At 34.0% G+C, this 13,733-nt stretch overlaps 1 protein-coding gene across 1 annotated transcript; it reads left to right on the top strand.

Annotated features, from left to right (window-relative positions):
* The first annotated feature begins 873 nt into the window (after positions 1 to 873).
* On the top strand, positions 874 to 6,558 carry LOC139867855 (uncharacterized). Its single transcript, XM_071856203.1, has 12 exons — positions 874 to 920; positions 1,019 to 1,069; positions 1,847 to 1,875; positions 2,678 to 2,728; positions 3,604 to 3,797; positions 4,576 to 4,757; positions 4,855 to 5,139; positions 5,314 to 5,372; positions 5,459 to 5,495; positions 5,592 to 5,663; positions 5,762 to 6,092; positions 6,184 to 6,558. Exons 1-12 carry the CDS (start codon positions 874 to 876, stop codon positions 6,556 to 6,558), a joined length of 1,713 nt encoding a protein of 570 aa, XP_071712304.1.
* The last annotated feature ends 7,175 nt before the right edge of the window (positions 6,559 to 13,733 follow it).

Raw genomic sequence — 13,733 nt, 5'->3', positions numbered from 1 at the left:
ATAATAAACCAACGTGTTCAAACGTTCGCGAACGCATCCATAAAATTCTTTGGGTGATGTCAATACACACTATTAAAAATGTTCTTGCCTGCAAATAAGTTGTTTAGTATTATTCAAAATGTGGGTCTTTCAATCGATTATCCATCATTAATTATCATATTTTTACTTTACCATTAAAATGTGAGTATGAAGTTATGAACTACTGATTCTTACAAATTGGGTCATTATATTATACGGCTATTTCTAAGTCCACTAGGCCCATTCATTACAGATGACTAAGGTTGGGATCAAAAACAGCCCAAGAAGCGTATTTATTAAGCCTATTCAGTGAAGCAGGTCCAAAAGTCATTTGGGTACATACAAATGACTACTTTTTATCATTATACTGCTTAGGCAGTAGAGTAGAATCGAGCGGTGCAGATGGCTGATCACTTTGATCATGGGTTGGGCTCCTTTTGTAGGCTGTAATCTGTATGGAATTACAGCGTATTTACTAACATGAGTATATGTCCTCCTAATTTGGGCCACACTCATAATCCTGCTATGTATTACAGTACAAATTTCCTAATGATCTGTTGAATGATTAGATGTTAAATAGTTTTAAATCTAAATGAGTCAAAATTATTGTTTAATTTGATTTTGAATGATATTTATTGTAAATGAACATTTTAAAAGTTGTTTGATAAATCATCTACATTCAAGTATAAAGAAAAATGAAGATACTTAATGGTTAAAAGGGTATTACAACTCTGAACAATTCGACATACATTTTTATCATTCAGCGTCATTGATCATTCAAATGTACACACTAAATGCTAGATGGCTCAACATTGAACGCGGAATCACAATTTAAGATATGTATAGAAGTAGCTTATGGGTTATTTGGAGTACCGCAATGGAGTCGCTTTATCGAATGTCAAGTTTAAAAAGGAGATTTTGTTTCTTGTTGAGATTGATATTGTTTCTTATTACGTTTTGTTCTTAAGAAAGTTTTGATAAAAGATTTGTGGTATTGTAGATTCAGTTTTGGTGTGGTTGGTATTTTTGCTATTGTTTACGGTTCATCATGGTTGTAACGAAAGGGAGAAAGGAAAAGTGGACATATGTGTTTATTTGTGGGTCGAATATAGTTCGTACAAATGTTATATTGAGGATAGTGAAAATGGAATAACGGAGTCGAGAAAATGAGAAATCTAAAGGTGCAAGAGACCTAATCGATTGCTGATACTGCTAGACGTATTGTCAAAATGACTAAGCAGTGAATTTTAAAGGGAAGCAAGTGATTAAGGTGCTAGTCGGCGACTATGGTAATAGCTGATGGCTAGGCCTTTTCTGCATACAATATAGACGGTGGAAACTCCAAGGTTTGTGGCTAAGCAACATACTTGTGGAGCAAGTTACGAATTCTAGTGTTGTATTGTTATTTGATTTGGTTTCCTATTGATATTTTCAATATAAATAAAAGGGTATGTTACTTTTCACTTTAATGATATGTTTATGTACAGATCATAATTCATTTAGTAAAATTAATGTTTCTTTGTCACTTAATCTGAAAATTGACCTGATTTAAGAGACATACAATCAGACATCCCTTCTCATTAAGAGTCAACTAAAAAGAGAACTCAATACAAAAAAAAAAAAAAAAAAACATACAGATCTCATTGTAAACTTTGTATTTGCTGAAATAATCTAGTTATGTATTTGTGGACTAAATATTTTACCATGCGATTGGAGATTCGATATAACTACATAAATTTTCCGACAAATTTTCATGTTTATCTCTTGATTTATATATTTGGTTTTTTTTTTTTTTTTTTTTTTTTTTTTTTTTTTTTTTTTTTTGCAGTAACCTAAAATTATTTGATAGTTGTTTATGTTAGTTAATATTTGAGTGTTTATGTTAGTTAAAAGTAGCAATATAATTAGGGTATACAACCATTTAGTAGTGTTAGTCGGTTTTATCGCATGTGTATTCGTAACAGTCATGATAGATAACGTTTAGTCATTGATTAGTTATATGTTAGTTATGAGTTATTTATAGTGTGTATCGTTGATGTAAAGATTGTGTAATGACTAAGAAGCTCGTCTATTCTAATTATTATGGCAATATAATATCAATCCTAACCCTTAACCCTCACCAACTTTCCTCATATGGTCCTCACGAGTGCGTCATTGGCAGCAATTCGTCATAGCTTAGCCCTCAACATTTCACCATGCTTCTTGTCACACAACACATCTTATGATGAAGAAAATTGAATAAATAAGTTGCACGCCCTACTTTAATACTCGAAACTTGTTTAATTAAATTATATAGTATGTCCCAATTATTTTGAGAAAATATGTTAAAGTGATTTAGTCATGGATTAGTTTTAATGAGAAAATTGCTAATGTGACGTTGATATGACACTTAGTTCTGATAAAGCTCGTGAGTGGTCTAAAATAAGTTTCCCAAACGGCTAATGTTGGTATTCCTCCTTTCGACTCTTAGGGAATTATGGATAGCTTGGTTGGATACATGGTCGACGTCAAGTAATCAAAAGGAGCATGCGTATGTCATAGTTGCAGCTTACACGTGAATTATGTGGAAATTCATAAACGAGAAGATGTTCGGTCCTCAAAGTTTGAAGAAAAGCGATCTTTTTTGATTCTACATGTAATTTTTTCTTTTTTGGATTAGATATAGAAGCAAATGTAACTTATCTAGAACCGATTGGTTCAATCACCCCTTGTAAACATTTGTTTTTTCTCCTCTCCTAGTGTCTTACTAGGTTGAGGTTGTTAAGACTATTCCTTACTGGTGACCACGAAGGTCTTTTGTTGCCCCACAACATCCACAACGAGCTCTATGGGGTTGTTGTGGGGAGCATTGTTGTGGTGTTGTGGGATCCAACCACGAGCTCACAACGACACAATCATCCAATCAGATTTTTTTTCTTTCTCATTTATTTAAATATAATATTAATTAACTAAATATCAATTATATTTTACTCACATCAAAACATCACAACATCACAACAATGCATTTACCATAGCGCTCCTTTCATCCCACAACAATGCTACATCAGCAAAAATTCTTTTCACACCATCACAACAATTAACATTACCGTAGAGAATGGTCTCTAATATATGGTTGTTCAAAATAAAAACAGCAAAAATTGATTTTGATGCCACGCAATTAAACGCATCTATTAAGCATCATTATCATTGGCCTAAGTACAAACTTAAGAATCATCACATAGTCCAAATCTGTATTAATGCCACTTAAACGCCATTTAATATTATTACTTTTTTTGTTATCCTTGAAACCGAATAAAATCTCACTCGAAGGTCGGCCATAAACACACACATTCGAGCATGGAATGTAACGACCATTTCTACATTATTATTCCAGCTCATTCTTTTAATTTTAATTAACATACCACTTCAACTCTTCGTTTCAAATGCATACATACAAACTTTCAAACACATCAAAACATCTCCAAAATTAATTAAATCATATCATAATAATAATAATGATGATGATTTCTCCAAAACCTTTTTTGTTTCTGCTTCTACCAATTTTGGTTACGTTGTTTCTACCTCATGCAACTTCACATTCATCAGATAAATTAGTGTTTTTATCTTCTACGACATTTGTTGATCATCGAAATAGCGAACGGGCTGTTCTTGAAACGACGAATGGTGATGCTAATTCGTCGTTAATATTGGCTGAAAAAAGAACGCGAAGGAAAGATCCAAACAACGATTTCAAGTACTACACTCGTGGATGGAATATTAGCGATAGTCATTACCTTTATGTAAGTTTTAATTTGATTTTTGTTGTCGTTTTATCATTTTATTTAGTAACTAATAATTGTTGCTTAATTTTATATATATATTCTGATTCTGATTAATCTTTCATTTTGATAATTGGTGAATATCCCTCCACGTTCAAGCTACACATCCTGTTTCTTGCTTTGTTTAATCACAAATACACGCTTTCACGATTTTAAGATTGTTTTGACTTGGCAATTTTCAGATTGCATTGAATTTTCATTTTTTAAATAATTACAAGATAATTGAATAATTAATCTAATAAGGTAAATAAATAAATACTACTACAAGTTTATTTTTTTAGGACACTTTTGCACAAACGTTCATTTCTCGTAGTTGCATAACCCCCCCCCCCCCCCAAACTACTGCCTGGAGGAAACCCGGACCAATCCTAGGGCATGGCCTGTAAAAACCCCTCCCCGTTGCTCCCACACTAAGCGAAAGGCGACCTGGGTGGATACTTCAGGTCATGGATAACATTGAGTGCAATGTTGCAGAGGCATATTGTGAAAACTAAAATGGAAACTATAAGAATTGGTAATTAGGTATTAATAGAATGTATAATAAGCATCTTTGCTTTATTTGCTTAAAAGTGTTTCTTAAATAATTAAAACAATTTATAATGTTATGATTTCCAAAGTTGGAAAACAAATGGGTTCACATTAGTAAACTTTATGCTAGTTTTTTACCTTTTGGAGTTAGATGATTTTTAGTAAACTTTTTAACATGTTATAATGTTATAATCTTGATGGTGTTATGCAGTCTGTTTCATCTACTGCTCTCCCCTTATTCGCGATTGCTGTAATCTGGTTTTTTGGATTTGGTGGATGCTTACTTTTAATCTGTTGCTGCTACTGCTGTTGTCGAAGAACACCTTACGGCTATTCGAAAATTGCTTACGCACTTTCTCTTATTTTTCTTTCCCTCTTCACCATTTCCGCCATGTGAGATACTTTTTACAAATTCATGTTCTTATACAGTTATACATATGTAATATATTCACCTGTTATGCTCACATTGTTGGTGCATTATGTGTTGTAGTGTTGGTTGTGTGGTTCTATATACGGGTCAAGCGAAGTTTCATGAGAGTATAACGGATACATTGCGCTATGTTGTTAGTCAATCTGATGATACGGTTGAAAATCTCAACAATGTGTCTTCTATTCTTTCGGTTGCAAGGGGTATTGAAGTAGATCAAGTTTCTTTACCTTCAAATATTAAGAATGACATCAGTAGGGTTGACCTAATGATTAGTGATGCTGCAACAAACCTTGAGTTCGAGACTCATGAGAATGAGGAAGATATACAAAGCGTTTTGAATGATGTGTAAGTGTGTCTTGTATTTAGAGGCGTGTCAATTTGGGTTGTGATTTATATTAAACGGGTCAAATCTGAAAGTTTGGCTAAATGGGTAACGGGTCAAATGGGTCAAACGGTTAAAAAATGTCTAAAGTCATCTATTTTGCATATTGCTTAATTTTTCTTTTTAATTACTTGCAGAGGGCTTGCTCTTATAATCATTGCAGCAGTTATGCTTCTTGTAGCTCTTCTTGGTTTTTGTAAGCCCAAAGATTCAATCTTTTTGTTTGAAATTTAACAAACTTCAGTTTCATTGAATTATAATCTTTATCTTGATTGTTTGCAGTGTTCTCCATACTCGGGTTACAGTTTTGTGTTTGTCTGTAAGTGATCTTTATGATTTTTCATAGTTTAACACAGGTTCATTTCTGAAAAATCTTATCTTTACATGATTTACTTAATTAAAATCTCTATTGCAGGTTGGTTATACTTGGTTGGATTCTTGTTACAGCTACATTGATATTATGTGGCATATTTCTTGCACTACACAAGTATGTAACTTTATAATTTTATAAGTATATATCTCAAAGGTGGCAATTTAGACCCATTTAGATATTAAGCTAACTACCATTGTTATCCATGGTTGTAGCATTGTAGGAGACACTTGTGTAGCAATGGACGAATGGGTTGAAAACCCGACAGCTCATACAGCTTTAGACGATATTCTACCATGTTTCGATAGTGATACTGCTCAAGAAACCATATCTCAGACCCAAAATGTAACTTTTCAATTAGTGGAAATGGTGAATAACATCATCGAAAACATAGCAAACAAAGATCCACCACCATATCGATTGCCAAGTTCTGTTAGTTACAATCAGTCGGGCCCACTTGTCCCCACGCTTTGTAATCCTTTAAACGCCGACAAAACAGAACGGAAATGTGAAGCTGGTGAACTTGACTTCAACAACGCCACCACGGTAATTAACATTTAAAAAAGTAACAATCTTTTTAACTTTATAAAGATAAAGATTTCAAGAAAATGTAAATTTGTTACATTATTATGTGCAGGTATGGATGAATTATGTTTGTCAAGTGAATGCAAACGATACATGTACAAGCGTGGGCCGGTTGACTCCAAATATGTATAACCAGATGACGAGTGCAGTAACCGTAAGCGATGGGTTAAACAAATATAACCCGTTTCTAACCGGGTTACTTGATTGTGAGTTTCTTAGAGAGACTTTTGTTGGAATAAACAAGGACCATTGTCCTGATCTGACCAAGTTTAGTAGATGGGTCTACATTGGGTTAGGTCTGGTTTCGGCTGCTGTGATGCTTTCGTTGGTGTTGTGGGTGTTGTATGCGCGCGAGAGGAAGCATCGTAAGTATACTAAACTTGTCAACGAATCAACTCGAATTCTGGTTCCAACACAGATTGCATGAAGTAAACTGATTGTTTTTTTTTCCAATGTTTTAAGTATGAGACAAAGGTAGAGCATGAACCAGAGTAAGATTATGGGTTAGCCATAGCCATGATATTTTGAATGACCCCAAGTTATTTGGAGATATATTATGTTAGATTGTTGCACTATTTCATTTTTTTGAGTGGTTGTATATTTTTTTTTATGCTTAAAAAAAGTTTTGCCTAAAATTTCTACCAAATGATATGCTACTATTCGAATAAGGATAGAAGTAAGAGTGGATTAAAATTAATTAATCAATATATTAATAACATATCATTTTGCCACATTTTGTGAAACTTTAAGAATAGCATTTCTTCTTTCATTTTGTTTTTCAACGTCAATTCACAGATCCAACATATATTACTTCATCAATATGTTCACGGCGGGGCTTGAACTCCCAACCTGTTTGGTTGAAAAGCTCCCCGAATACCGCTAGGCTATAAACCTCCTTTGTTGAAAGACTCTTCATGTAACGACCCTGGATTTCCCAACGTTTATTTATTGATAATAATTATTATTAATACGTGTGATAAAACGAATGTATGTTATTACATTTACATGTTGCCTTGACAAAGCGTACTTGACTTTAATTGCCCGAAACGTCTTTGTGACACCCGAGACTTTCACGAATAATATTTTTAGATATTATTTACATTCATGATTAGTTTTATTAATCATTTTAATTAACTAAGGTTGTTGGTTAATTACTTGGGCTTTTGTTGGACTTTATTTGTTAATTATTGAACTTGGGCTTTGTTTAATGTTAATGGACTCATGGTTTTGGGCTTATAAGCCCACCCTACACTTTAAGTGGACTAACTAGCCACTCTTTCACTTGTAAGTATTAAATTGAACCTTAACTAGTTAGTTTGAGAGAATTGGAATCTAGTTGCTCTTAATTCCCATGTAAACACACCCATTAACCACACTTTTGAAGCTTTACATGCTAGACACCACCAAACAAAGCCCTCCCCCCTTGGATGAGCTGCAGGCCGTGGCCTAGATGGGCACAAAGGGAGTTCAAATCTTTTTTTCTTACATTACTTGTTTACTTGCATTACTCTTCACTTTCTCACACACACGCATACTTGCATTTTTCTCTCAAAGTTCTCTCATCTTTCTCTCTTTTTCCTCTAAAAGATTGTAAGTAACTTGAGCAACTTTTTCTTCTTCTCTTCTTGTAAAAACCGAATACATACATGAATCATCATCATCATTTGTTGTTTGCTACTTGTTCTTGATTTTGTTTAACTACTTGTCTTGTTAATTGTTGTTACTTACTTTCATGTTACAAGAATAAACTTTCTAGTTTGATTCTTCTTTTATCTTGTATCTTCAAGAACACATAAGAACTTAACTTACTAGTTATGTTCTACATACACTTTCTTAAAAGATTGCAAGTTCATGTGTTGATTAAAATTATACTTGTAGTTCTTGAAGTAAACTTAAAGTTTACTTTACTTAAAGATCAAACTTTGGTTGAATCTTTAAAAGTATGAACAACCATGAACCTTTTACTTGTTTATTTAGTTTTACTTGCACTTTAATTTTATGATTTTGGTTGTTGTTGGTCAAGTACTACAAGTTAGTCTTGATCTCATTAATCTTGAACTAAAAGTTAACTTTGAAAGTTCAAGAACACACAAATAAGTTTTCTTTAAATATAACTTTGTATACTTATGCTTGATCTAGACTTTTGAGTCTTGGATCTTCAAGATCTAACTAAGAACTATGTTCTACATCTTAAGATCTTGATTAGTTAGTTTACTTTCAAGTTTGTAACTTGTTATTAGCTTTAAAGTCCATGTATGTGTTAGATCTAAGACTTTGATGTAACTTTGATTCATCAAACTTCATACAACTCTTAAGTGAGTTGTGCTTCATGTCTTAGACTTGCACTTGGGTTGTGATGGTCAAATCTTGGTCAAGATGATGCAAACACATCAACGAGTTATACACTTAAAGCTATACGCATCAAGGATGAGAACCCGTGATAAGCATCAAGCACCAAGACCACCGGAACTCACTTTTAACTTCCTGTATTCTGTTTACAGCCCTCTGTCCTACTATTTCTGTAACATACCAGTAGACCTGGGCTACTGAGACCTCGATTTTCAAATAGATCTTTTCGAGTAGATAACTTTTCATATAGGACTCATCTTAATCCGAGTTACGGTTTAGGATTTATGGCCCTCCGATCGTCACTATGTCCTTTAACGTTGTGCAGAAATTTCTGACCTACTCGCACTTAGACCGTCACCACGGTCAAACGAAGACGAGTTTTCTTCTGTAAATTTTACAAAAACTAAAGGACTCATAGACGGAGCCATGGCCACTGGTCTCACCTTAATTCAGTGAGGGTAGAGGCCGTGGTGACTGACGGAATCAGCCTTTGTTGTAAACTAGTTTCATAAACGAAACTTACTTTACGCCTTTTGTTTGATGATGAATGATGATGACCTTTAAGACCTTATTTACATACTTTTAAACTTATTCGGCCGATTTACTAACTTAGTACTATTTGACTTAGCTTGAGGACTTTCGGACCGATTACTTACACACCTTTTCCCGACTCGACTTTACGACTACATTATCATTGTGAGTTATAGCATTCCCTTTTTACTTTAACTTATTTTGGGAACTGAGAATACATGCAGATTTTATGTTTTACATACTAGGCACGAGTACTTAAACTTATATATGTGTGGGTTATACAACGGCATAAACATTCCCTTTAGCTCGGTAACGTTTAATCATTGGTTTTTGAACCGTGAACGCGAATCTTAGATATGGATCCATAGGGTTTGACATCCCCACTCGGGCTAGTCGCGCTAGCATTTAACGAGTGTTTAATACTTCGTAGACATACGCACTTTCCAAGTGTACTTTCAGGGGGTATAAACGTTAAGTTAGTTACCAAGTGCCCACGGTTAACATATACTTTATCATACTGTTTTGAAACGCTCTTTGTAGCACTGAAATCTCGTGGCCTACCTTACATACTGTTATACTTAAACTATAGCTCACCAACCTTTGTGTTGACGTTTTTTAAGCATGTTTTTCTCAGGAGCTTGAGGTTAGCTTCCGCTGTGTACTAGTCGTGCTGTAGACACCCGCTGCTTAGAGTTGTCATCGCATGAACTACTTTATCTTGCATTCAAACTTTAGTACTTTTGAACTATGACTTGTAACGACCATCGTGGTCACATACACTTATTATTTGCTTCTACTTAGTCAAGCATGCTTTTGGATTGTAAAACATTCGATGTTGGTTTAGAGATCACTTTATTATTGAATGCAAACTCTTTTTGAAAACGCATATAGTACTTAACCTTGTAATGATCCTGTTGTTGATGATTCGTACACGATGGTTTTGTACGGGGCATCACACTTCATATCTTCACAAGATGTCAGGTTCAAACTTTACTAGCAACATATTTTGAGGTGGTCATAGAAAAGGGTTGAAAATGTTCATGCCCAAAAGTAAAAAATACTCCTCTTTCATGGATAGCTTGAAGCGAAAATACCTTATATGTTTGCATATTATGAAAATGGAAAGGAATAAAACCTATGTAAATGGATAAAGAAAACAATCACTTGATAAAAGTGGATAAAGAAAAAATAACTTAACATGTTAATCATAGGGTTGTTGATTTGGATGGTGAGTTGTTATTTAGTTTTTAAGTGTTCATAGTAGTTGTTTGAAGTTTTGGTTGAAATTTTCTTTATAAGTCGTTAATTTTGTGATTGTTAAATTGAATTGATTGAAATTGAGTCTTCGATCTTAATATGTGTTTTGAGGTATAAGGATGAAATTATCATTTATGCTTGTTGTAATTTAATGTTCAAGCTAGTTTTATATCAGTATTAATATTAATGTCTAATTACTACTAGTAATTAACATTCAATCGACGTTTAGCTTTTTAAGTGTTCGTAGTACTTGTTTGAAGTTTTGTTTGAAATTTTCTTTTTAGGCCGTTAATTTTATTATCGTTAAGTTGTGTTGATTGAAATTGAGTCTTCGATTTTTGATCTTGGTGTGTTTTGAGGTTTAAAGATGAAATTCTCAATTTATGATCATTGTAATTTATACTCCCTCCGTCCCTAAATTATTGTCCAGTATTCCATTTTGGGATGTCCCAAATTAATTGTCTACTTCCATAAATAGAAAGGAAATGAGGTATTTCATTGGTGGATCTGGAGAGAGAAGATATTTCATTGGTGGAGAAATAAAGTTAGTGGGATTTCCTAAAACTGTGTGTTTTTTGTCTGGGGACAATTAATCTGGGACGGAGGGAGTAGTTATACTAGATTTAAGAGCCCGTGCGTTGCACGAGGACTCTTCCGCAAACAATCTTGAATCTGAAAATGATATATCAATTAACAATATTATACGAAAAGTGTCACGAGTACTTTTGTGGGTGAATTAGTTAAATATTTTTTTACACAAAACACATCACCAAGAGTTGGATAACTTAAACTTTGTTTTAGACATAACACATAGATTCACAAAAATAAATAGAACCTGATAATTGCTTAAGAGCCTATGCGTTGTAACTCTTGGATCGTAATGTTAGATCGCATATAGCCCAAACACAATGTCCTGCAATATAAGCCCAAAAGTCCATCCTTTTCTAAAACCAATTGGTATTAGAGGGACTTCCCCTTAGACTTATATACATACATTTGTTTTTGTCTCCCTCCTATGTGGGATAGGTTTGCACCCCAACAATCCTCCCCTCAAACCGAAGACCACATCACCGAGCCTCCCCTTCAACGATACTCCCACCATCTTATATCACCGGTCTCTTTTTCTTTCACTTTTCTTTCACTACCGGGACACGCCTCTTATACCGCCGATCTCTTTCTTTCACTTTTCTTTCACCATCGGGACACGCCGCACTTCCACGCCTTGGGAAGGAAGACTTTCGATATAAGGCACCATGGCTCCATTATCGTTGGCAAACTGAGGGGTGTGCCACCACTGCGTCGTTCACCACATAGGGCTATAGCTTAGCTCTGATACCATTTGTTAGATCGCATATAGCCCAAACACAATGTCCTGCAATATAAGTCCAAAAGTCCATCCTTTTCTAAAATCAATTGGTATTAGTGGGACTTCCCCTTAAACTTATATACATACATTTGTTTTTGTCTCCCTCCTATGTGGGATAGGTTTGCACCCCAACAATACTCACACGAAGCTTCCCAGGAAACTCACATGTAGCTTCTACGAAGTTGTTAGGAAACTCACATGTAGCTACCACGAATTGTTTTTTAGCTTACTCCTTAAATCATTCTATAAATAGACCCTCTTGTAACTCATTGTAAACACACCACAAATATTCAGTAAATACATTCTCTAGTTGGTCCGTGGACTAAAGCAATCACAACGATTGCATATAACCACGTTATCTCTTGTGTCGATTTACATTTCTTGCATTTATAATCTTCCGTTCATTAAGTGGGTTAGTAATCTTGTAGAATTACTATCAGTGAGTGATCTTGTTGAATCACTTGCGTTGTTTTGGGTCCTAATATCCTTACACGTAAACCATACCATACACGCTCTATACACCCTATAGTTAGTTGCTTTACACTATATACGCTCAAGGTTGTAGCCTATGTTCAATAGTAGTTGGTAGCCTATATAAATTTGAATAAAACGAAAGCTTACTTGGAAGAATCAACGTTGATGCCTATGTACAATAGTAATTGTTAGGCTATGTACCAAATATGGATAATTAAGACATTCAGTAACATACATTAGTAATTGGTAGCCTATGTACACAAAATTTGGACTCCATTTAGCCAAATGGGTAATTTATAATTAAATGAAGGCGGGCAGGGAAAAAAAAAAAGTCTAGGGTCAATCCAACTTGGCCCAACCCACTCAACCAGAATAACAGCTACATATTCTGACCTGTTATGCAGTCCATCTGACCGACTTACTATGTAATCTACTAATCTCTTAACAACCCTGTATAGTTGACTAAAAGTGAAAGTATTATGGGTCAATTCATGTTTGATACTATAACTCATTTACTTTGTAGTCCAGAATTCTAAAATGAACTTGCTAAAAATGTAAAAAATACCTTAAATTTCATTTACTTACTGGGTGATATATGTATCAAAACCACAGAGAACTTGCAAAGAAGCTTCAAAATCATCTAGGTGATATATCCAACCAATAGTAATTAAAGACGAATAATATAAACGTGTAACATTAGGAAACTAATTATGATACATCTGCATTATTAACTAACACGAACAGGTTATTTTAAATGAACGAATATGGAATGTGGTTTAAAATTTCAGACTTTTAACATAAAGGGTTGATTTAATGTGTTTAATAGAAGACTAATAACATTGAACACCAAAATCATCATGAAACAACATTATTCACTAAAGCAATAAATCGAACACTTGAAGTGCAATGGTTGGAACCTGGTTTATATCACCGAGAATCTGGATATTGTTTTGAAACCCCATCGGCTATGCAAACGGGATTCAAAACCAATTGATATAATCAACGACTAAGAGTAATGCAAATGATTTTCTCGTTTGAACAATTTGTTTCAAAACTCGAATGAAATAATCAACTTTAAACGTACCTTGGAATCGTCAAAGTTCGAAATTGAGAACTACTCATATTGCAAATGATGAACGGAAATTGATAATTGCCACCTACAAGGTTGTTCAACATATGTTTAGAGGAAGACATATTATCAAAGCATGTGTAACTTGTTGGAGGTTTTATTAAGTTCTTTCGTGTAGGGTAAAATAATCGATAGCCGGATAAATCACTGAATCGTGGTATCACTTTCCGAAAGTAATTATTCAACCCTTATAGCCTGGGTTACACGAATATCACTTTGGGATAAGACAGAGATTAAATTCTTGTTTTGGCAGAAACAAGAATTCCTTTTGCAGAAGAATATTTTGGTGTTCGTAACTTGTGTATTTATCTCATGCATATTGGTTAATATATTTATATACACCCTTAATCATGAAAGAGTCTTTTATTAAAATCAATTGGCCGATTGATTAATAAAAGTATCTTCTATAATATTCAAAAGTGGTTACAGGAAGAATATTTCTATAAACAAATATTATCACTTCCATCATTAAAGTAAAAGTTGTTACTTTTACAAT

This window comes from Rutidosis leptorrhynchoides, chromosome 9, assembly GCF_046630445.1.
Source record: "Rutidosis leptorrhynchoides isolate AG116_Rl617_1_P2 chromosome 9, CSIRO_AGI_Rlap_v1, whole genome shotgun sequence".
NCBI classification, from domain to species: Eukaryota; Viridiplantae; Streptophyta; class Magnoliopsida; order Asterales; family Asteraceae; genus Rutidosis; species Rutidosis leptorrhynchoides.
The sequence above is the reverse complement of the archived record's forward strand: the minus strand, read 5'-3'. Positions and strand labels throughout refer to the sequence as shown.